The sequence below is a fragment of the Capricornis sumatraensis genome, chromosome 22 (assembly GCF_032405125.1).
Source record: "Capricornis sumatraensis isolate serow.1 chromosome 22, serow.2, whole genome shotgun sequence".
NCBI lineage: Eukaryota > Metazoa > Chordata > Mammalia > Artiodactyla > Bovidae > Capricornis > Capricornis sumatraensis.
Genome location: NC_091090.1, coordinates 9,846,016 through 9,871,427, shown reverse-complemented (window position 1 = coordinate 9,871,427; position 25,412 = coordinate 9,846,016). Strand labels below are relative to the sequence as shown.

Below are 25,412 nucleotides of genomic sequence, written 5' to 3'. Positions count from 1 at the left end.
ATTGACTAGTTTGATCTCCTTGCTGTCCAAAGGACTCACAAGAGTCTTCTCCAACACCACAATTCAAAAACATCAATTCTTTAGCACTCAGTCTTCATTATGGTCCAACTTTCACATCTGCACATGGCCACTGGAAAAACCATAGCTTTGACTAGATGGACTTTTGTTGGTAAAGTGATGTCTCTGCTTTTTAATGTGCTAAGCTTATCATAGCTTTTCTTCTAAGGAGTAAGTGTTTTTTAATTTCATGGCTGCAGTCACCATCTGCAGTGATTTCAGAGCCCAAGAAAATAAAATCTGTCACTGCTTCCATTTTTTTCCCCTTCTATTTGCCATGAAGTGATAGGACTGGATGCTATGATCTTAGTTTTTGAACGTTGAATTTCAAGCCAGCTTTTTCACTCTCCTCTTTGACCCTTATCAATAATAAAAAGTCTTGGTCATTGTTGCAAGATAAAATAACATTCTTTCTTTCTTTCTTTTAATGTGGCTATGACAGGTCTTAGTTGCAGCACTGGCATCTAGTTGCCTGACCAGGGGTTGAACCCAGACCCCTTGTAGTAGAAACATGGAATCTTAACCACTCGACCACCAGGGAAGTCCTAAGACAGTCTTTCTTAATGAGATATCATTCTTTCTTTTTTCATCAGGTCAATATACTTCATCCTCTAATATTCATAATATATAACTCAAAAGCTCTTCTTAGAAGATGTTCTCAACAGCCACTTGATTTGCACATCTGTTTTCCACCATAGTTCTCTCTGTGTATATCTATCTATCTATAGTCACTCTTACCAAAGTTTGTACAATTTATACTGATTTATGTATTTCTCTCCCTGACTAAATTCTTTCTCTATGAAGACTTCACATAAAAGGGACATTTAATAATTGGTTGTTTAATTGAACTGAAATCTCTTCTCCTTGCCTTTTATTCTAGTTTACAGTCAATTTGAGTTCAATCCACTTTGAATCATGATTCTTATTCTCTACCAATACTAAGAGTTTATTGATAGTTAATAATGTTTTAATGATAAAGGCAAATATTTGCTTTATGCCAGTCTATAGGGCCGGTCATGTGTTGAGATGGATGCATTATTTCTTTAAACACTTTTTAACTATCTAATGAGAGGGACTGTTTCTGTCAAAGAAGAAGTAGACAAAGATGGAAAAAATGAGAAAAATCACCCAGTAAGTGCAGGAGATGGGATGGACCCCAAACATGCTCTCTAATTCCTCCTGGATAGGTACATCCTCCTCATCCTCTAAATATCTTCTCTCTTCTCCTCTTGGTCATTGCAAAAGTTTTTCTGCATCATAATGTCAAGAGAAGAGTTCCTAGAAAGATCTTACCCTCAGGGTGAATGGTTTTAGGAGTATTTGTTTTCATTTAACTCAGTGTCTCCTAAACTTGATTTATCATCAAAACTATTTGAGGTTCTTCGAGAAAAACAAACAAAAAAAAAGAGATTTCTTGAACTCATCTGCACAGAATCTGTTCTGAATCTGTTCAGTTGAGGACCAAGGAATCTGTTGTTCCTAAAAATTCTCAGAAGATGTCAGACAGTCAGTAGGTTCAGTTGTTCAGTCGTGTCTGACTCTTTGCGACCCCGTGAATCGCAGAAGGCCAGGCCTCCCTGTCCATCACCATCTCCTGGAGTTCACTCAAACTGACGTCCATCAAGTCGGTAATGCATCCAGTCATCTCATCCTCTGTCATCCCCTTCTCCTCTCGCCCCCAATCCCTCCCAGCATCAGAGTCTTTTCCAATGAGTCAACTCTTCACATGATGGGCCAAAGTACTGGAGTTTCAGCTTTAGCATCATTCCTTCCAAAGAACACCCAGGGCTGATCTCCTTCAGAGTAGACTGGTTGGATCTCCTTGCAGTCCAAGGGACTCTCAAGAGTCCTCTCCAACACCACAGTTCAAAAGCATCAGCTTCAGCACTCAGCTTTCTTCACAGTCCAACTCTCACATCCATACATGACCACTGGAAAACCCATAGCCTACACTAGATGGACCTTTGTTGGCAAAGTAATGTCTCTGCTTTTGAATATGCTATCTAGGTTGGTCATAACTTTCCTTCCAAGGAGTTAGCATCATTTAATTTCATGGCTGCAATCACCATCTACAGTGATTTTGGAGCCCCAAAAAATAAAGTCTGACACTGTTTTCACTCTTTCCCCATCTATTTCCCATGAAGTGATGGGACCAGATGCCATGATCTTCTTTTTCTGAATGCTGAGCTTTAAGCCAACTTTTTTGCTCTCCTCTTTCACTTTCATCAAGAGGCTTTTTAGCTCCTCTTCACTTTCTGCCATAAGGGTGGTGTCATCTGCATATCTGAGGTTATTGATATTTCTCCCGGCAATCTTGATTCCAGCTTGTGTTTCTTCCAGCCCAGCGTTTCTCATGATGTACTCTGCATAGAAGTTAAATAAGCAGGGTGACAATATACAGCCTTGACGTACTCCTTTTCCTGTTTGGAACCAGTCTGTTGTTCCATGTCCAGTTCTAACTGTTGCTTCCTGACCTGCATATAAGTTTCTCAAGAGGCAAGTCAGAAGATGTTAAGATATCAACAAATCTGGGAACCACAGTGGTTTCACTCTCAAAGACTGCCACTTAGGCTGGCAGGAGAAAAAATCAATGCATCCAAGAGGCCCTCAGTTCAATATTGGAAGCCTCACTTTATTTTTATTCAGAGGTGACTCCAGATTTTGTGGATCTGAGATTACTGCAATTTGGAAGGGAACCTTTTTAAAAAATCTCTAATGTTAGTAAATTTTACTAAAACACATGACTAGGAAATCAATCCTAAAAGAAGTCAATCCTGAATACTCACTGAATGGACTGATGCTGAAGCTAAAGCCTCAATACTTTGACCATATGATGCCAAGAGCCATCTCATTGGAAAAGACCCTAATGCTGGGGAAGACTGAAGGCAGCAGGAGCAGGGGATGACAGAGGATGAGATGGTTGGATGTCATCACCAACTAGATGGACATGAGTTTGAGCAAGCTCAGGGAGATGGTGAAGGACAGGGAAGCCTGGTGTGCTGCAGTCCATGGGGTCATGGAAAGTCAGACATAACTGGGCAATTGAACAAAACAAGATCATATACGGAAATTCTAAATAAAGATACATTAAGGGTAAAATTAAAACAAATAACATTTTGGAGACTCCTAACACGGATGAAATTGCCTACCCTTGATCATAGCAACTCATCATCAAGGTAGTTAATCTATCTGAAATAAATATTTCAGGGAGTTCTTTTCCTTAACACTTGAGATCAACTTGGCATAAACTGATTCTTATTCTTAGTATAACCGAGAATATCTTATTCTTAGAATAACCATCAAATTTCTGGGTAAATTTATTTTTTATAAAGTCTCTGCTTAATATACCATTTTAAATTTTGCCAGGAAATATACTTATGGATCTATAACCCTCAATAATATGCTTTGTGGAATAATTTCTTAGAAATATATTTGAAGGATTCCTTTTTACCCCATCATCACCCAGGCCAGCATTCAGATCTTCACAAAATGAGCAGACAGTATCAGAAGGTATTTGCCTACTGTCTCCATTGGCCAGTGAGATATCCCTGATGGTAACACTTTTCCTTATACAGCAGGAGGGATGGATACAGGATGTGCCATTTCTTCAACACATGCTATAGATTACTATACAAATGTAAATAACGTGGTCTCAGACCCTATAACTCAAAACTCAATTTGAGCAGTAACTCCACTTAAAGGTAACACATTCGTAAATTCAGTAATGAGGAAAAAATGGGACTAGAGCCCTTCCTGACAACTGTGGGTGAAAACACTTTACCCAGCCATGAACAGCTTTTAGACTGGGTCCTCTAGCCCTGTCTCATTCACAGACTCTTTCCACAAACCCCATATATCTTAGCCTCAGTAGCACAGAGGAAATCTTGGTCTCCTTGAAGAAGTAAGACAGTTTTAATAAATCACAGTCTTACAATAATAAACACAGGAAATCTCTGGAAAATTGAACATCTAGTTTTATTTTTTTTTCTACCCAATACCCTGTCTTGGCTGCTGCTGCTAAAATGGTCTGACACCATACTCACAAAACTTCTTAAGTCCAGAAGCCTAAAAACTAATTTGGGCTGGTGTATAATTTCCTGTGTTTCCTTATTTAACATCATCTCTGTGTTCTCAGGGCCTCTGTAGCGCCCTCTAAGGAAAGGAATGCACAGGCTTCTCAAGAGTGATCTGAGCAAATAGCATAACCCCACACTCTTCTACTGTGAATGCCTGCAAGCCATTTTCATCATAATCTATTAATGCCTACAAATACTAATTTTTAAATTATAAAATAAATCCAATCCACCCAATGGATCTGTGTGTTATAAACTGGGAGACCAATGCTCCAGACAGAGAAACCAGAATCACCTTATTCATTAACATCCCCCCACCCCCCCATCCCACCTCCCACTGCCGCTACCATTTCCTAAGGCAAATATAACAAATACGCATTAGTGATTCTTTGTTCAGGTCAGTTACTTTGGGGACCACCCTCCTGGTCTTCCCATGTCAAAACAAGTCTCCAAGTTCTCAGTATAATTTTCTTTTCATTCAACTGTGTTGTCTCTCATATATCATGACTTTGTGTTTGTTAATAACACTGTCAACGGTGTTATTTCTCATGCATGGGTGCAGAAATGCCTTTTAAAATATTGTGCCTAATTGTATTCATTCTGCTGCTGGTGCTGCTAAGTTGCTTCAGTCGTGTCCAACTCTGTGCGACCCCATAGACGGCAGCCCACCAGGCTCCCTCATCCCTGGGATTCTCAAGGCAAGAACACTGGAGTGGGTTGCCATTTCCTTCTCCAATGCATGAAAGTGAAAAGTGAAAGTGAAGTCGCTCAATCGTGTCTGACCCTTAGAGACCCCATGGACTGCAGCCTACCAGGCTCCTCCGTCCATGAGAGTTTCCGGGCAAGAGTGCTGGAGTGGGTGCCCTCGCCTTCTCCTGTATTCATTCTGGATGACTGTAAATGGAGCCGTTCATCTATACTTAACTTCCTCCTGGAAGCCCCTCTGCCCACAGTGGAGAGCTGTGCTGATAAGAGGGGAAGACTGGGTTGTTTGAAGGACATTATCTTACTGGCAAAAAGAAAGAGTTGTAGCAAAAGGGTTCTTAATTCCTTGGCGAGCAATGCCATCAGGACAATAGCCTATAAGATCAAACTGCAATGATCTGGCCTCATATGGATCTGAAGATCCAGTAAGAAGAAGAGAAGACAGACCTTGAAAAGACTGAACAGACAACCTCTTGTACACAAACTGTGTAACATATTCTGATTACTAAGTTCTAGTTTATTACAGTTCACTTACAGATATCCACTTGGTTTGAGTGATTTTATTTCCATTACCCTTTTTAACTTTACAATTGGCTTATTATACAGATAATGCTATCAACCATACGTTATTCAACATCTGAGTTCAACAAAGAATTCAATGCAGTGTTTAATAGAGACAAAAAGCAGTGGATGGATGAATAAATGAATAGAAAGAATCCAAGGCATAAAGAAATGAAAATACTTTGCCAAATCATATCAGAAACAAGAGTCAGCTCTCAGACATTCTACTGGAAAATATGTATGTTGTTATTTCTCAACAGATACAGTGCTGTCACTGAAAGCCCAAGAAAACCTGAAACCTGGAGGACGTAGGAAGAAATAATTACTTGGGGATTACTAAGAGATGTGTTTCTTATTATAATCAGTCTTGACTAAGAACAGTGTTACAATTTCTTCGTGGTTCCACATCACAGCAGTACAAGGTCTGGAGTAAGTTGTATTAATTTTCTCAAGTTGTCAGCATGGACTTGCTTCAATATGTTGATATCTCAAAGAATGGTTCATTTAGTAGTTTGAAAAGCAAACAGGAATGTGAGAGCCTAGAACAATTAAAGCAGCATAACTATAACCTATGACCTGTTGCCATTATAAATTTGAAGCTGTCCGAGATGTTTATAAAACGAACAGCATTCTTCAAAACAACGTCCTATATATTGACAATGAACAAACAGCCAAAATTCATAGACATTACAAAGTATTCTATTATTCTAAAAATATAATTCTAACTAGCCTTCAATTTAATAAATGGAATATTCAAGATAAATGAATTTGGATTAAATTTTTTTTTCTTAGAATTTTTTTCACTATTTTTTTTAACATTACAATACTCTATTGGTTTTGCCATAAGGCATATAAAAGTAAATGCTTTATATTTACTCTAGGTGAAAAACTACATATTTATATTCTTTTCACTTTATCAAATGTGGAAGAAGTGAAATGTTAACGTATGTATGTCTCATTAATGTGTAAGTTTGAAATATAAAACTTACCTACTGTTTAATATGATTTTTGGAATGTAATGTTACTTTTAACATTTAGATTTATCTAATTTCCTATGTTCACTACATATTACTCCTGTAGAACTTTCCAGCAATTTAACCAGGCAATATTAGATTTGTGTGCATGCTATGTGTGTGTTTGTACATATCTAAAAATTAGGAAAAAGTATTTTTATTTTTAAAAATTAACTGGAATTATAATTCTTTATAAACATATCCACAAAATATGTCTTTTAAAACCACAATCAATTTAAAAATAATTAGTATATGGTTCATTTTCAGTGTTCATGAATTCTTAAAAACAAGTGCTGCTGCTTGGCAGCCTTAAAACTGATGATTGAAACAGTCCACATTTAATCTTAACACTTTAAACCTGGTTTTCACTAATGGCCGTGACTCATCCCAGGAGAGTGGCAACCATGACACAGGAAGTGCGTGAGTTCCTGGGAACCTGGTCCACAGGACAGACTGCTTCTCTTCAAGTGGACGAGAGCGGCTTAGTCAGGATCCATACCAATGGAGTTAGTTTACACTAAAACAAGACTGACAAACTAATCAAAATAATGAAGAAAATACCATTAAAAAGTTAGAATCCAGTCTTTCTGTGCCAAACTGTATCTCTATTCAGCTTTTATATAATTTTATTATATGCTAGACCTTTCAAGCTGTTGATGCATACTGATAAGTCTATGAAGCCCAATTTTTATGTAATGTTAATCACATACGAAAATGTAATTTTTATATGATCAAAATGCCTTTGAAAATTTCTTTCTTTTCATGGATTGACTTACAGAAAATTTGATAGATTCAAATAAATAAAAAGTGAGATAAAGTATTTGAACATTTTGGGTCCTTTTTTTTTATAAATCTAAGAACCAAAAAAAGACAAATTGTTAGTCAAAATGTAGTTGATAAGATTAAGTCATTAGAAAAGCAGTGTATGCTGAGCAGAGTAAATCTTTGAGCAGAATCATAGCTTTTGTCCTCATGGAGAAAAAGTAAAAAAATATTGAACTGTACCCTCAGTGTGAAAAAAAATAAAATCTAACTAGTAGAATTGCAACGTTAGTGCTTTTCATTGTAAGCTTTGCTTTTTGCTTTGCACACAGAAGTGGAATTACATCTTAGGTAGACAATAAGTTACTGGCGAATGCCAAGTAATATGTACAAGGCTAACAACTCGTTTTCCCCCAATTGTTTTGCAAAGTAAAAATTGAAAGCAAAGTAAAAAAGAAAAAAATATTAGTGCCCACAATCCTAATAAATTTTTTTCATATTTCTGATTTTTTTTCCTGAGAGAGACAAAAAAGTGTTAAAAAAAACATCTGTGACTATGCTTTAAGCAATCTGCATACCCTCTGTAATAACAGTGGCCAATGAGGTAACAACTATAGGATGAAGCAACCTTAAAATGTTGGATTTCAGGTTGACCACGCCAATACCAACCTGGATCCCACGTGACGCAGCACAATTGTCTCTTGGGAGTGAGCAGGAGTCAGGTAAGTACTCACAGCCCTGAGACTGCTGAAATCTTTTGGAATCTGGGGGTTTCAGAATGCCCAGCCTGCTTTTCTCTCAACTCTGTTCTTTCATTATTCATAAGGAAAAGCACGTAAGTAACTAGGTTAATTATTAGATCATTTCTAAAGATATAAGTGTCACAGATTAGAAAAGTGCTTCCAATGATATCCCCCCACACACGTGCTCCTCTGCAACACCGCACCCCAGTCAGGAGGTGGCATGGATCCCTCCCTTTGAAACTGAATGCCTTTGTAGCTACATCAACTCATACAGTATGGAAAAGTGATGCTAGAAAATTTATAAGGCTTGGCTATAAAGGGCACACCATTTGTGCTTGCCTCTTGGAACCTCTGCAACTCTAAATCACCATGTGATAGATGTAAGGCTGCCACTCTGGGAGGAAATCCAAACTAGCCTATGTGGGTGAAAGGGCTCCTGTGACCCCAGGAAATGGGATCTGCGGTCTTATAAATTTCATCCTCTCTGGGCCAAAGGCAGAGGTCAGCTCCTCTGGGAAACATGGATGAGACTCACAGAAGATGAAATTACCCTGCCAGGACACTGTGCCTTATAAACAGAGGAGTTTGGAAGCTCTCCCCAAAAGCTCTTCACACAAGCCCTGCCACTTCCCCTCTTGCCCTGGATCTCTCTCTCTCCTCTCTCTCTCTCTCTCTCACACACACAGACACACACAACTTCTAGGCTCAATAACCCGCTTCCCTGCCTCTTCCCCACACAACCATCCCCCTCAGGAAAAAACAGAGCAAGGAAAAGCAGCCAGGGGGCGCGCAGGAGCAGAAGCAACAACCACCCGCATCTCATCCAAGTACATCTAAATCTTAAACTTCAACCCAGTAAATGTGTTTTCATTCCTAACAAAGAATTAATTGTCTCACACACTAAAAGGAGGACAGGGAAAAGTTTACACATTCCTTCTTGCTTACACTGTGTTTGGGCCATATTTTTAAGTGTTAGACGGATTTGTAAATAATTGTTACAGCCTTTTATGTGTATTTCTTTCTACTTTTATGGAGAAAAGCTATTTCTGCCCTTTACTGACCCACCTATTCCAACAGTTAAAAATTAACTAAACAGGGAACAAATATTTATAACTGAGACTTTGCGTGTGACAGATATAAACATACAGTGTCTTGTACCTTTCAGGCATTTTTATTTTTAAATAAATGGTACTCACTCATATGAATGAACATGTTTAAAGCCAAATGGCTACATTAAAGATAATGGAAAACTCAAGTTCACTTTCAAAAATTATTGCATTTATAATCATTTAAATAGCTCATTACTGAGAGTTCCATTCCAAAGTTTCAGTAAACCCATAGAGTTTTATAAACACATTTTTTCCCTACTGTTACCGCTGTTCACTCTGTTGAAGTAAGGAGCTATGTGGACTCATTTCAAATGTCCTTAGATTATATGTCACTCTAAGGAAACCCTTTTTCCAGATAAGTTGTAAAGAACATGTATTTTTTAATGACAGGTATTTTATCATCTCTGGCCATTTAGATTATAGGTGTGGGATCCTGTTTTATATGGCAGCCTGCTACCGTGGAACTTTTCTTTCAGCTGCTTTAGTTAGAAAAGCTGCTGCCAAACAAAACAGTAGGAGGGAAGCTGTAAAAATGCTTTAAAATGCTAAAAAAAGAAATAAGTGAGCAAGCAGCAATCTAAACATAAACCAGAGGACTCTTCCCATGACCCACGTTTAAGGGAAAGAAACAGAAGATGCAGAGAATTAACAGTATACCAATTTCAAGCCACACTCAAGATCTTTAGAGGAATTAGAAATTATTCAGACAATTACATGTAAGCTGATACACTAAAATTATCCTGACACAAATTTCAGATGTTCTTTTGAGTTAGACAAGCCTGGTGTCATGATATTTTCTCAAAAAAATGAGAAGTTATAGAATCTGGGAAAAATATATATATAGGTAGATGTATAACTGAATCCCCGTGCTATACCAACTCGACACTGTAAATCAATGATACGTGAATAAAAATAAATTGCTTTCAAAAAATGAGAGGTTATAATATAAAACTTCAAATTATCATTATAGGTTATTTCTCTTGATTTAAGGCCTTTTTTCATTAACATCAGAACAATGAAATCTACAGAGTTACATGATGAGATAACCTCCAACAACAATAACCGAAATGCCAATGCAGGAGACCTAAGAGACATGGGTTCGATCTCTGGGTTGGGAAGATCCCCTGGAGGAGGGCACAGAAACCCACTCCAGTGTTCTTGCCTGAAGAATCCCATGGACAGAGGAGCCTGGCGGGCTAAGGTGCATGAGGTTACAAAGATTTGGACACAACTGAAGTGACTTAGTACACACACACACACACACACACACACACGGCAACAACAACAACAGAAAAGGCTCCATCACACAAACTTAGTAAAATCTAGAATCCAAACATGACTATGGGAGATCAAATTGCCAAAATGGTATGGTCTCAGTCCTGCCCTTTGAAAAACTCTTGATGTATAGTAATAAGTAACCAGTATAACTTTGAAAGTTCAATCTGATATTATCTTTGATCCAGGCACACTGTTCTTTTACAGATAGAGCAGTGATCTATTTAATAAAAACACTTCTTTTTTTGTTTGTTTGTTTGTTTGGAATGTATGTAACCAGATGAGTATTAAAAGGGAAACATATAGCATATTCTTTAATATTTGAAGGATGAGTATCTTTACTTTTTCAGACTGGAGTCCAACCCAATATTTAAACTAAATACATTACTTCAATCTTTAGGAAAAAGGCTATTTATCCCAAAGAAAGCAACTGACTTAAAAGGAGCTGCAGATAAGCCAGTCCATTGCCTGTCAGCTAGACTTTCATTCAGATTACACTGGTGAGCGTAGTGGCAGCCAGGTGCCCTGGGCTCTGGCCGCCACAGACAGGGACCCACTCACGGGCTGTATGCGTAACCCGCCTGTGCTGGAGGCATCATTGCCGGGACTGCCAGGGTTCAGGAGGTTCAGTCATTCACTCCAGCTCCAGGCGGGGCACAGACTGGACACGGTACAGAGGAGCCTCTGCTCCGCACAGCTGTCCTCGCGGGCCGGGTGGGGAACTCTGTCCTTTATCCAGTAACACTCTGAGCCAAATGCTGAGTCCATGACCTCTCAACAGCTGAAGTCCTGAATCCACCTCAGAACCAAGCCCAGAATGAATCGTATTATTTTACGGTCCTATCACAGGCATCTACTTCCTGTGAGGCCAGAAGAAATTTTCTCATTACTGCTCACAGAGGGATGGCCCTCCCTCTCTCTTGCTCCTTTGTTCTTGTAAGGAGCTGAGTAAGAAGAAGAGCAGCCTCCGTGCAAGGGGCTCTCACCTCCTTCTTCTCAGTGGCCCTGGGTGTGTCCCAGATTAGGCTCAAGAATAACCCACCAAGCAATTTCGAGTACAGTGGAATGAGATACCTTCCTGAACATCACCACAGTCAAGAGACAGCTTTACAAAACCACTGGGAATAGAAGTCTCTTGAAGAGATACTGATGTTGTAGTTGGAGGTTATCTTATCATGTTGGGCTTCCCTGATTGCTCAGTTGGTAAAAGAATCCACCTGCAATTCAGGAGACCCCAGTTCAATCCCTGGGTTAGGAAAATCCCCTGGAGAAGGGAAAGGCTACCCACTCCAGTATTCTAGCCTGGAGAATTCCATGGACTATACCATCCATGGGGTTGCAAAGAGTCGGACACAACTGAGCAACTTCCACTTTGACTTACTATGTGACTCTGAAGATTTCATTGTTCTGATGCTAATGAAAAACACAAAATCTAAGACATCATCTTGGTGTGTCACCAATAATGTGACCTGTCCTTCCTAAACCTTATTCTAAAATTATACCAGCCTATCTAGTTTCTCTCCAACAATAACCAGATACATGAAAAGAGCACTAAGTGAACAAAATACATAGGCAATGTCATTAAGACTTAAAAGATGATAAAAAGTCTCACATGATAGTAAATAAAATAATAATAGCTCACAGTTTGCAAAATGACAATGTCAAGGAAATAAATCTAGTCTCATTAAGCTGTTTGTGTCTTCCTAAGGAAATTATCCGGAGAAGGCAATGGCACTCCACTCCAGTTCTCTTGCCTGGAAAATCCCATGGGCGGAGGAGCCTGGAAGGCTGCAGTCCATGGGGTTGCTGAGGGTCGGACATGACTGAGTGACTTCCCTTTCACTTTTCACTTTCATGCATTGGAGAAGGAAATGGCAACCCACTCCAGTGTTCTTTCCTGGAGAATCCCAGGGATGGCGGAGCCTGGTGTGCTGCCATCTATGGAGTCACACAGAGTCGGACATGACCGAAGTGACTTAGCAGCAGTAGCAAGGAAATTATCTGTAGCCTTTGTAACACAAGATCAAATACACGAACAAAATTTAAGAGTCACTTGTCCATATCAAAGGATGGAGTCATGTGTTATTATGATTTCAGGCTAACAGGTTCATTATTCATTTCATAGTATTTATTGAGCACCTACTTACTAGGCACCAAGCAATGGGGGCTCAGTGACAGTCAACAGAGACACGGTCAAGATTTCTTTAGCCCTCATAGTCTGGGAAGCAGATCCTGAGACAGCATTTATAAAATATGTATATGATTATAAATGGTGGCATTCGGGATGAAGAAAAGTCAGTTTATTTTAAGGATACATAAAGTAACCCTGATATTTGAATATCAAAGTTGTGAAAACTGATGGATTACTATTAATAATACTATTCATCCTTTTGTGGTCTCTGTTGTTTCCAACACCTTAAAAAGTACTTAAAAGCTTTTAATATTTTAAGGCTTTTACACCATCTTGTTATAATTGAAAAGCAAAGCAGAAACTGAGATGTACATAAGAAAGCATAAATGAAGCACGATTAGATACAGAGGCAGGATATGAGCAAGAACAAGAGGCAATTTGGTATGGTGGAAGCTTCTGCAAAAGGAAGTAGGGCCACAGAGAGAGGCCTTTAACCCCAGGCCAGGTTCCCAAACTTTTTCAGCAAGGAGAAGGGAGCTTATAAAGAGCTGAGAATGTGAGTTTGAAGAGGCTGGCATTTCTGGGAGTTTTTCTTGGAAACAATGGGCAAAATGCAATAAAGGGAGAGACAGTGCTTACAAATATCATTTAGGAGAATATGCCAATAATTAATCCATAAGGGTATGGATTACTAACTCATCCATGGAGTTGAAAAATAAGAGATACGTATAGGCTACATAAAAGCAGAGGCATTATTTTGCCATTAGTATGTATGTAGTATGTATGTATGTGTAGAGACATTACTACATAAAAGCATACTTTGCCAACAAAGGTCCGTCTAGTCAAAGCTATGGTTTTTCCAGTAGTCTTGTATGGATGTGAGAGTTGGACTATAAAGAAAGCTGAGCACCAAAGAATTGATGCTTTTGAACAGTGGTATTGGAGAAGACTCTTGAGAGTCCCTTGGACTGCAAGGAGATCCACCAGTCCATCCTAAAGGAAATCAGTCCTGAATATTCATTGGAAGGACTGATGCTGAAGTTGAACCTCCAATACTTTGGCCACCTGATTCAAAGAACTGACTCATTGGAATAAACCCTGATGCTCGAAAAGACTGAAGGCAGGAGGAGGAGGGAACAACAGAGGATGAGATGGTTGGAAGGCATCACCGAATGGGCATAAGTTTGAGCAAACTCTGGGAGCTGGTGATGGACAAGGACGCCTGGATGCTGCAATCGATGCAGTCGCAAAGAGTCGGACACAACTGAGCGACTGAACTGAACTGATAGGCTATATTGAGGAGGAAGAATTTTGGGTCAGTAACCGACTCTATATAAAAGACTCTTGAGAATTCAAATCCAAGGTTCCGAAAGGAACAATGGGCTATGAGCATAAAGTAGGATCAACAACAAGTATGGTTTTGAACCCACTGAGTTTCAAGTGCTAATAGCATGCCCAGCTATTGAGTTAGGCAGAGTTCCAAAGAAGAGCAAGGAGAGATAAGAAAGCCTTCCTCAGCAATAAATGCAAAGAAATAGAGGAAAACAATAGAATGGGAAAGACCAGAGATCTCTTCAAGAAAATTAGAGATACCAAGGGAACATTTCATGCAAAGATGGGCTCGATAAAGGACAGAAATGGTATGGCCCTAACAGAAGCAGAAGATATTAAGAAGAGGTGGCAAGAATACCTGGAAGAACTGGACAAAAAAGATCTTCACGACCAAGATAATCATGATGGTGTGATCACTCACCTAAACCCAGACATCTTGGAATGTGAAGTCAAGTGGGCCTTAGAAAGCATCACTACAAACAAAGCTAGTGGAGGTGATGGATTTCCAGTTGAACTATTTCAAATCCTGAAAGATGATGCTGTGAAAGTGCTGCACTCAATATGCCAGCAAATTTGGAAAACTCAGCAGTGGCCACAGAACTGGAAAAGGTCAGTTTTCATTCCAATCCCAAAGAAAGGCAATGCCAAAGAATGCTCAAACTACCACACAATTGCACTCATCTCACACACTAGTAAAGTAATGCTCAAAATTCTCCAAGCCAGGCTTCAGCAATATGTGAACCATGAACTTCCAGAATTTCAAGCTGGTTTTAGAAAAGGCAGAGGAACCAGAGATCAAATTGCCAACATCCGCTGGGTCATGGAAAAAGCAAGAGAGTTCCAGAAAAACATCAATTTCTGCTTTATTGACTATGCCAAAGCCTTTGACTGTGTGGATCACAATAAACTGTGGAAAATTCTGAAAGAGATGGGAATACCAGACCACCTGACCTGCTTCTTGAGAAATCTGTATGCAGGTCAGGAAGCAACAGTTAGAACTGGACATGGAACAACAGACTGGTTCCAAATAGGAAAAGAAGTACGTCAAGGCTGTATATTGTCACCCTGCTTATTTAACTTCTATGCAGAGTACATCATGAGAAACGCTGGGCTGGAAGAAGTACAAGCTGGAATCAAGATTTCCAGGAGAAATATCAATAACCTCAGATCTGCAGATGACACCACACTTATGGCAGAAAGTGAAGAGGAACTAAAGAGCTTCTTGATGAAAGTGAAAGAGGAGAGTGAAAAAGTTGTCTTAAAGCTCAACATTCAGAAAACGAAGATCATGGCATCTGGTCCCATCACTTCATGGGAAATAGATGGGGTAACAGTGGAAACAGTGTCAGATTTATTTTGTGGGGCTCCAAAATCATTGCAGATGGTGATTGAAGCCATGAAATTAAAAGAGGCTTACTTCTTGGAAGTTAAGTTATGACCAACCTAGAGAATATATTGAAAAGCAGAGACATTACTTTGCCAACAAAGGTCCATCTAGTCAAGGTTATGGTTTTTCCAGTGGTTCTGTATGGATGTGAGAGTTGGACTACGAAGAAAGCTGAACACCAAAGAATTGATGCTTTTGAACTATGGTGTTGGAGAAGACTCTTGAGAGTCCCTTGGATTGCAAGGAGATCCAACTAGTCCATTCTAAAGGAGATCGGCCCTGGGTGTTCTTTGGAAGGACTGATGCTAAAGCTGAAACTCCAGTACTTTGGCCACCTCATGCAAAGAGTTGACTCATTGGAAAAGACTCTGATGCTGGGAGGGATTGGGGGTGGGAGGAGAAGGGGATGACAGAGGCTGAGATGGCTGGTTGGCATCACCAACTCGATGGGCGTGAGTTTGAGTGAACTCCGGGAGCTGGTGATGGACAGGAAGGCCTGGCGTGCAGCAGTTCATGGGGTCACAAAGAGTCCAACACAACTGACCAACTGAACTAACTGACTGACTGACTGAACTGACTAACTAGATATAAAAGACTTTGGAGAATTCAGATCCAGGGTTCCAAGGGAACAGTGGGCTACGAGCATAAAGCAGGATCAACAATGTCTGCTTTTGTTACTGGAAGGAAACAGAAGGCAGGACCCTAAACTAGTATTGAAAGTCTTATCACCTACTCATTATATTGAACCATACACTCTTGGATGTTTAGGATGAAGTTCCAAACAGCTTTTAAACAATCAAGGCCAAGTAAGTTTTTAGGACTTAATAGGTATATTTAATTAAAGATGTTTTTTACTTAATCATATCTAAGTGTATGGGTTTCCCTAGTAGCTCAGTTGGTAAAGAATCCGCCTGCAATGCAGGAGACCCAGGTTTGATCCCTGGGTTGGGAAGATCCCCTGGAGAAGGAAATGGCAACCCACTCCAGTACTCTTGCCTGAAGAATTCCATGGACGGAGGAGCCTTGTGGGCTACAGTCCATGGGATCGCAAAGAGTCGGACACAACTGTGTGACTCACGTTCACTTTCACTTTCACATGCATGGACTAATATTTTATAAGAATACAGAAAACTGGTAATTATATCCAGTTAACATCACAATGTATATCTCACTTTTCACCAAATCTTTCACTAAAGTGAAAAGTACTAGTCACTCAGTCATGTCTGACTCTTTGTGACCCCATAAACTGTAGTCCCCTAGGCTCCTCTGTCCATGGAATTCTCCAGGCAAGAATACTGAAGTGTTTAGCCATTCCCGTCTCCAGAAGATCTTCCTGACCCAGGGATCAAACTCAAGTCTCCCGCATTGCAAGCAGACCCTTTACTGCCTGAGCCATCAGGCGTATGGACTACAATTTCATAAGAATATAGCAAACTGGCAATTATATCAGGTTAATATCACAATGCATAGCACGCTGGTCACTAAATCTTGGCAATGTTGGATTAAGAATCCAGTTAAAGAATTATGGACTTACGTACCTGTGGTATCCACCTAGAAGACACAAAGCTTGTCACTTCTATTACAGACAAGCCAGTTTGGGAAAGTTGATTGATAAATTCAATTTTTATATCTGTAGGAACTATAACCTAAGAAAACATTAAAAATTACATGTTATTTGCATAGAGTCTAAGGCACATAAATAGAATTTAATTCTTAACTGAAAGTAAATACTATTTAAGATGTATAAATTCAAGTAGCTACTGAGAACAAACATAATCATCTAATATATGAAATCCACATAAGCCTTTAGACTCTGAGTAAATATTTAGATTTAACATTTTAAATAAACTGTGTAAAATAAACATCAAACTACCTTTTCATTCTGCAATCCATCCCTAGGTCCAACTTCTACTATTTTCACATATTCAGGGAATCCAGATAGCTGGGCTGATTCCTGAAATGGAAAATACAAGGCAAGAAAAAGAGATAACTGTTATGTCATCAAAGCTGCTTATATGAAAAGTCAAACAATTCCACTTTGTTAAGATTAAGTTATCACCCTGGAAAATTAATAAAGGTAAGAAATCAATACAATGATATAATGCAAAATACAAAGTTTATGCTATTAACTACGTGAAGTCATTTTTTTCTTACAGTCCAGTAATAGTATAATTGGGCATCCCTGGTGGCTCAGCAGTACAGAATATGCCTGGGGTGCAGAAGGCAAAGGAGACATGGGTTCAATCCTTGGATCCAGAAGATCCCATGGAGGAGGGCATGGCAACCCACTCCAGTATTCTTGCCTGGAGAATCCATGGACAGAAGAGCCTGGCGGGCTACAGTCCATAGGGTTGCAAAGAGTCAGACACAACTGAAGCGACTGAGCATAGGGCAATAGTCTAATTATGATTAAAACTCAAAAGATGAACTTCAAACATAAAACTGTGAAGAAGATGACTTAAGATCTAAAGATCAAATCTGTTAAGTACTTCTGTGTGTGATGATAAACATAGCATCATTTGAGTTCATTAAAAAAATAGATCTTTGTATTGACAGACTTTTGCACTTTCCTTCACTTGCCAAGTGTGAATTCAGATTTCTTGCCTGTGCTGGTGAAGATGTGCTGTTTATTTCTTGTCTGTGTCACACAGCATAACCAGCACCTAAACACAGCTTCCTGAAGGTCAGACTCCCCCACCCCCGCCAGGATGACCCAACCTGGTGGATATTCCCGTCTGTCCCTAAACTTAGGATTATGGACATACTATGTTTAGAAGGACACTAGTTTAAAATAGGGGAAATAGAAACAGACTTTCTCAACTTCATATTGCAGTTAAAATTAGAAATAGAAATCTTTCCAGATGGAACAAACATAACCTCCTGCTATCTCTAAGCACAGTTAAGGTCTGGTAATCAATCATCAGAGTCTTAAAGCTAACAGAATTGAATCAGATCAGCATAACCTGTGCTTCAACATTTTCATTTGCTTGCTTTTTTGTTTTTTGTCTTGCCTTCCATAAGGGATGATTAATCTGGGCTGACCAAATTGCATTGTCTCTGTCCTGGTAACAATCACAAGCATACAGAAATAAAGTGGCTATTTTGGGTGTGGGACTCCATTTGTTTCCATAACACAGAAGAACATGCCCTGCCCGCCTTTGGAGGATCCATAGCTGTTGCTTGATTTTATTAGCATTCTGTGCTAACTAACTCAGCAAAAGAACCCAGATGGTTTCTGTTACAAAGTTTACATACCACCCTCTGCAATGTCCACAAAATCAGGCAGTTCAATAAGCAAAAATTAACCAAAAAGGAAATGAATTCTCATTCCTGCATCTCCTGAGCAGGTGGTGATGCATGCAGTTGGGAGGGTGGAGGCTTGAGCGAGGACTTGTGCAGGTTCTCAGCCTCACGCTCAGTTTTGGATGGTGATCATGGAGTCATGTCTCGTTCACAGGGTGGCTGTCATTCCAACCAAACAGTACAGGAGAGGGGGGCATGGAAAAGCAGAGTAAATAAAGAGAAGCTCACTCCTCTCTCTTATTACATCCAGCCCTAAAATTACAAAAACAACAACAACAACAAAAAAACTAGGCAATCTTAAACCATGTGGTCTTATTATTGTTGACTGTTTCCTGAATCTCATTTCCAATAGCAATTAGCTTGGAGCCTACAGGGATGAAGAATATTTCTTTATTAAACAACAACATTTAACAAAGAATATGAACATGGTATTTTTTAAGGTGACAGTAGTATGCTGAGTATAATTAAAGGGACCTTCCCTCGCATCACTGTTGTAAGTGGCAGAGGTAACAAACAATCTTAAGAAATTAAAGTACAATTCCCCACCAAATATTGTTATTATTGTCTTCTAGGCATGGATCTGTATACCCTCTTCCTGAATACCTAAGAAATCAGAAGAAAGTTATAATGTGTTCAGTAAGCTCAAAGAACAACATTTCCCATAAAATAGCATGAGTGTGCATGAGTACTAAGTCGCTTCAGTCCTGTTGACTCTGTGCGACCCTATGGACTCTGTTCACTACCCTGTCTCTTACCATGTATATCTAATAGGTACCTAATTGGTACTTTTATTACTGCTTCTATTTTGGCATATACCCAACACCTAGCACTTAGTTGGGAGAAGGAAATGGCAACCCACTCCAGTATTCTGGCCTGGAGAATCCCAGGACAGAGGAGCCCGGTGGGCTGCTGTCCATGGGGTCACACAGAATCAGACATGACTGAAGCGACTTAGCATGCATGCATGCATTGGAGAAGGAAATGGCAACCCACTCCAGTGTTCTTGCCTGGAGACTCCCGTGGACAGAGGAGCCTGCTGGGCTGCCATCTATGGGGTCGCACAGAGTCGGACATGACTGACGCGACTTAGCAGCAGCACTTAGTCTGTACTTCCTAAGTGCTTGTTGACTGTATTAGTGAGTCTCTTTCGTCACTGGCTTTATTTCAATTGTCATCCTTTTCCACTCAGTCTATTGCTTCCTAAGTATTCTCCCTAATCTTATTTTCCATAACTGAAATCTTTCAGAATCTACCAGTCGTTTGGAGAGATCTATCAACCTAAGGTAAAAGATGATGCATGACTAACCCTCACCTTCTCCCACAATCTACTTCAAGCATCCTGTGATTTTAGTCATGCTAGAGTCATGTCCTGCTCACTTTCATGACCGTACACATGAAGTTACTTTTCACTGGACAGAGCTTCTATCCATAGGGGAAATTTTCCACCAAACCTGTGTCTCTTCTTCACGGGCACAGGACTGGACTTCATTTCTCCCCTAAGAGTCACGTCTGAACATGTTCAGCTGACAGAACATGAAGGTGAATGCTATGTACCCCGTTCAGGCTTGGCCCATGAAAATACCCCATGTACATGCGTCCATGCTCCTTCCCTTACAGACAGCATGATGTAGACGAGTATGGCAGACTTGGAATCTGACAAAGACAAAAAAAGAAAAAAAGAAAGGAAGCTACACTTGAATCACTACTTGAAAAATAATTCTATAAGAAGCAATTGTTTTGTCATAGAAAAATAAATGGCAACTGTGTTACAATATTGAGAGGTATATCTTTTATAGCTACTAATTGTGAGAAAAAGGGCCTGAAGTTTTACTTTACTTGCAAGCTAACGAGTTGAGCCTGCCATGGATTCTGGTAGAAGACACAGGAACCCTGAGTCAGAGAAGGAAAAAAGGTATTATCACTCCTAACAACCACAGTAGTTAGAGGATCAGGATTTATGTGGTTCTCCAAGCCCAATTTCCAGGAAGAAAAGGGGACCTTGTAAGGCTTGCACAGGCAATGGGTTCCATTACAGGAAAGGAAACTCCAAGCACATGGAGCTTGAAACTTTGGTAACGGGCAGTAACTCGGATACATCATGTGTATGCATGTAAACACATAATGGATACATCGTGTGCTTATGATGCTTGGCCATGAGTTCGCCTGCCTTTTGTCCCAGAGAAAGACACTCCCCCTTGGCTCCAGAAGGATATACTAGTTCTATCATTGAAAGCTGCTCTGCATACAAAAACCCTTGGAAAGAGAGTTTGGAACAAAGGTATTTGTGCCTCTGCTTGTAAGACAAACAGAAATTCAAGACACCCATGGAGAATTATTTCCCAATAACACCCACTCTTCATTTTTACACCATCTTGGTTTATGGCAAATTGTCACATTAATAAACCATTCTGTTTTGCCCCTTTGATAAATGAACAGGAGCTAGAACCAAATCAGTTCGATTTCTCTCATGAAAATATTTAATTAAAGCTAGTCCAGCAGGTGGCTTCCAGGAAGGCACAATGGTAAAGAACCTGCCTGCCAATGCAGGAGACATGAGTTACATCCCTGGGTCAGGAAGATCCCCTGGAGGAGGAAACAGCAACCCACTCCAGTATTCCTGCCTGTAAAACCCCATGACAGAGGAGCCTGAAGAGGTATAGCCCATGAGGTCACAAAAGAGTTGCACACCACTTAGCAACTAAAAGGCAACAACAGCAAACAACAGTAACAGTCTCACCAGACCTCCAAGGAACAGGAGAAAAACAGCCTACAATACAATACAAAAATAGCCACGCCCACTCCTCTTGAGGACCCTGTAGCCAACCAGCAGAATGAATCTTATGCAGCAGTGGCCGGAGCATCAGAAACCTGGAGTTGTTTACTCTGTATCTATTTTATGACAGCGGGTGTTACTATGTTCCGTGCTATTATATATCCAGGCAGCAATGATGGCAATCCAGGCAATGGACGTTTGATCAGCAGTGTGATTCCAGTGTGCCTCATCAGAGTAAGGGCCTCAGATGACCCATCGGCAGCCATAATTTATTGCCATAATTCATAGCGCCTCCCCAAAGTGTCTTTAACATCTCAGTCCACAGTTTCCCAAATGGCAGACAAATAAGCTAGGCCAATGACCACAACCCACGAGTCAATAAAAACATGGGAAAGGCCTCCAGCTCCACTGGACTAGTAGAGTGATTGCAGCCCTTTTCAGTTCTGCATGGCAGCCTGGGAGGTTTCCCAACTGCAGGAGCCCAGTGGTCATCATCGGGTTTCAGCTCAGCTGAAACATCATCCAACCACGCTAACAAAAGCACCGTGAAGAGAAGGGTCCCCACTGAGCTGGTAGCTTTGTTCCAGGCAGTGGAATGGACAACAGGGGGCAGTGACTACTTTTTGTGTGTAAAGCTGAGATCGCACTGGGGACAGGCCAACCACTTTCTCAAATATTCCATTTCCATTTGATTACTGAGGCCTGTTGAAAATGTCTGACCTCGTTAGCCACCACCTCCAAGCTGAATTCCCAAAATGGAAATATGGGCCAGAGAGACAGAGAAACCTCCCTGAGTCAAGCGTCCAGTTAAAAAAAGGACTCCATGGCAGGCTGACAACTGATTTTCCAAAGATACCTGGAAGGCTGTGTCATGGAAGTAATGGATACACAGCCCTCCAAAGTGCCAGGAGGAGGAGGCTTCCTGACTCTGCCAGAAGCTTCAATTTGCCAAATCACCAGTCACAGAGTCTCAGAGATCCAGGAGGTCAGAGATTTTGGGGCTCCCCCGAAGGTATGTTCTGCTTCACTGCCTGTAGCTCTTCCTATTGAAATGGTTCCCTCTGGCATTTACGGGACAGAAAATCACAATCACAATATGCTCCAGTTTTTACTACACATGCAGATGTGGAAGCAGCAAGGCCCCACCCACAGGGCTGCTTCACCTCCCCTTTGACACTGGGAATACTGCTCAACCCCATCGATGGAATCAGGACACCCACCACCAAGGGACTGATAGGATGGTGACTTGGTAAGGGTCCCCGCTTCCCCCACTGGTCCCTAGCACACTCAGATAGATGCTACTCACGCACCGACAATCATCTTTTGCCTGAAACAGCTGAAAGAGGAAGGACAGCAATGATGAGAGGGTGCAGAAGGAAAGACCAGCAGAGCAGCCATTCACTGGCTCAAAGCAATGACCTTGCAACGTCTCAGGTCTACACAAAGCCCTATACCAGAGAGCAAAATCATCATTTCTGACGCCATCTATTTTAATCTTGGTAACTAACCCCTGCACTTAGTATCCGTAACTGTGCTGGTTTCCAACAGAGTCATCAGCTTGTTCCTTCTGCCTGACAAGGGCTAAACTTGTACATGCTTCCACTGTTAAGATGCCATCTCTTAACTCTTTATCCAGTTACAGTATAAGGCCTAAGAGTTTTGCAAGGTGGCAAGCCTGACTTTAAAATTCATCTATAATTCTTTGGGTCCTCTCTCATTTTCCAGTGGGCTGCTTTTCAGCACCTTATACATAATCTGGGGCAGTAGCACCTCTGTACTATTCAGTGGCTTCCTCTCATAATGTTGTCCAAATTTCTTCTTTCGACACTCCCAGTAATTATTGGTGGACAGAGACAAGAGACCCTTCAGCCCACCCAGGACTCATCTTAGTCCTAGTTTTTGCAATGGATGGGCTTGAGACTGACCAGTAGATACCTAAGGAAGTTCCCCTTCTCTGGGAAGAGCCAGCACAAGTATGGCATCACTCAATCTTTGAACCTATTAATACTTCCCTGAAACCAGATAGCAACCATCTTCCCAGTTCCTCATCTTTAACAAGCAACAAAGCAGATGACCATCTGTTGCTCCATCAACTATGAAACATGTCTGTTACCAATTCCTGTGGGGTGTGTGTGTGTGTGCATGCATGCATGCACTCAGTCATGTCCGACTCTTTGCGACCCCATAGACTGTAGCCTGCCAGGTTCCTCTGTCCTTGGAATTTTCTGGCAAGAATACTGGAGTGGGTTGCCACTTCCTACTCCAGAGGATCTTTCTGACCCAGAGATTGAAACTCCATCTCCTGGGTCTCCTGAACTAGCAGGTGGATTCTTTACCACTGACACCACTTGGGAAGCCATGATTTCACTCAAATTCCTTTAACCACCTGACTACCTTCATTCTTTCTTTTGCAGAAATTCATGTCTCTCTCAGCATCCCAGTTCATCCACAAAACTGTCAAAACCCATGAAAGGTGATGGCATTACTGCACATGCTAGCTAATAAGTAGCCCTGCCAGTGTTCTGGATGCTGGCAGAGGCCAAGAAACTCTTGAGTCAAAGATAAGATGCTTTACTATTCACCTTAATAGCAGCAGCCACAGCACCAACAGTTTTTTTCTACTGGTTCCCTGAGCATTACTGGAGCCGTGCTTGGGGAACCAGACCATTTCAACATGTCTGCCCTTTGTTCTGAAAAGACGCACTATTACCCAAGACCACTTGCTGCCCAAACACTTTGCAAAGATATTTTCAAAGGAAGCTAGTAAGACATGTAGAAATGTGAGACACCCATGAAGAATCATTTCTCAATGCTTTGATGACCTCAATTACTGTCCTCAATCAAAACACTTAACTCATTATTCAAGATTTAACTTGTTACCTACTCAGGACTTTTGTGACCTCCATGGAGAATTAAGCACAGTTAACCCTTAAACAATGGCACCCCACTCCAGTACTCTTGCCTGGAAAATCCCATGGACGGAGGAGCCTGGTGGGCTACAGTCCATGGGGTCGCTAAGAGTCGGACACGACCGAGCGACTTCACTTTCACTTTTCACTTTCATGCACTGGAGAAAGAAATGGCAACCCACTCCAGTGTTCTTGCCCAGAGAATCCCAGGGACGGGGGAGACTGGTGGGCTGCCATCTATAGGGTTGCACAGAGTCGGACACGACTGAAGTGACTTAACAGTAACCCTTAAACAATGTAGGAGTTAGAGGATGTCAGCCCTCCACTCCATGCATTCAAAGACACACAATTCTTTTTCCTCCACAGTTCCTCCTACCTGCTTCTGTATCTGTGGATTCAACCCACTACACATCCCATCAGGTAGCACTATTCAAAAACGCCCACGTATAAGTGGACCTGCACAGTTCAGACCTTTGTTCAAGAGTCAACCACAACTTCATTTCTACGAACCCATAACACTTTGTAGAGATGTCCTATAAAAGAGATCTGTAATTACTTGTTTACCTACCTGTTTCCCATTTTTTATTATAACCTTTCAGGATGGACACATACTAAGTGCTTAATTACACTGCTGAATGCATGAATGAGTGAATAAATTCACATTTAAAATTCAGAAAAGCAAAGCTGGCCTTTCATTTATACAACACTTTTTAGCCAGCATTATTAGAGTCATTGGATATATGAAAATGAACCAACTGCACAATAAACTCTGCCCATACAAGATTACATTTTAAGGGAATAGGGGTCTGTGTGCTACCCTCGGGGAGAGGGGTGGTGGGAACATGGCACTATTCTTATATACTGAATATATAAGAGTTGATGAATGACTTATAAGTTCCATGCTCTAGTCTACAGAACTGGGCGCCACTGTCTTTAAACAGGTCTATAGTATAAATTTATTTTTATGGAATTAAAAGCCCTGTTACTGAGCTCAACGCATCCTGTTTAATGTGGAGTAGTGTATGATACTAGTGAACAACAAAAGATGTATTATCCAGAATTAGAGTTTCAAAATGCCAGGGTTACATGACTGAATGTATGCCCACATCTGGAATCAGATTTCTAACAGTTCACTTTCATAGGGCAAAAACTGAAGCAATACTATCTTACATTTATGTGCTGCCTTATTATTCCAAAGCACTTTTCTATCGACGTCTCATCTGTGGAGCTACTCTGCGGGGAAGGCAGCCTGAAAAGGAGATTAAATGACTTTCTAAGG

The 25,412-nt window shown here is 40.7% G+C and overlaps 1 protein-coding gene across 3 annotated transcripts in view; it reads right to left on the bottom strand.

The window, feature by feature from the left end:
- The window catches only part of HMGCLL1 (3-hydroxy-3-methylglutaryl-CoA lyase like 1), a 186,160-nt gene that overhangs the window by 104,455 nt on the left and 56,293 nt on the right, over positions 1-25,412 (bottom strand). For all 3 annotated transcript variants that reach the window (XM_068960783.1, XM_068960784.1, XM_068960785.1), the window contains exons 2-3: positions 17,022-17,102; positions 16,687-16,794 (exon numbers count right to left, since the gene is read on the bottom strand). In XM_068960783.1, the coding sequence (XP_068816884.1) occupies positions 16,687-16,794; positions 17,022-17,102 (189 nt within the window). The remainder of the gene's footprint in view (positions 1-16,686; positions 16,795-17,021; positions 17,103-25,412) is intronic.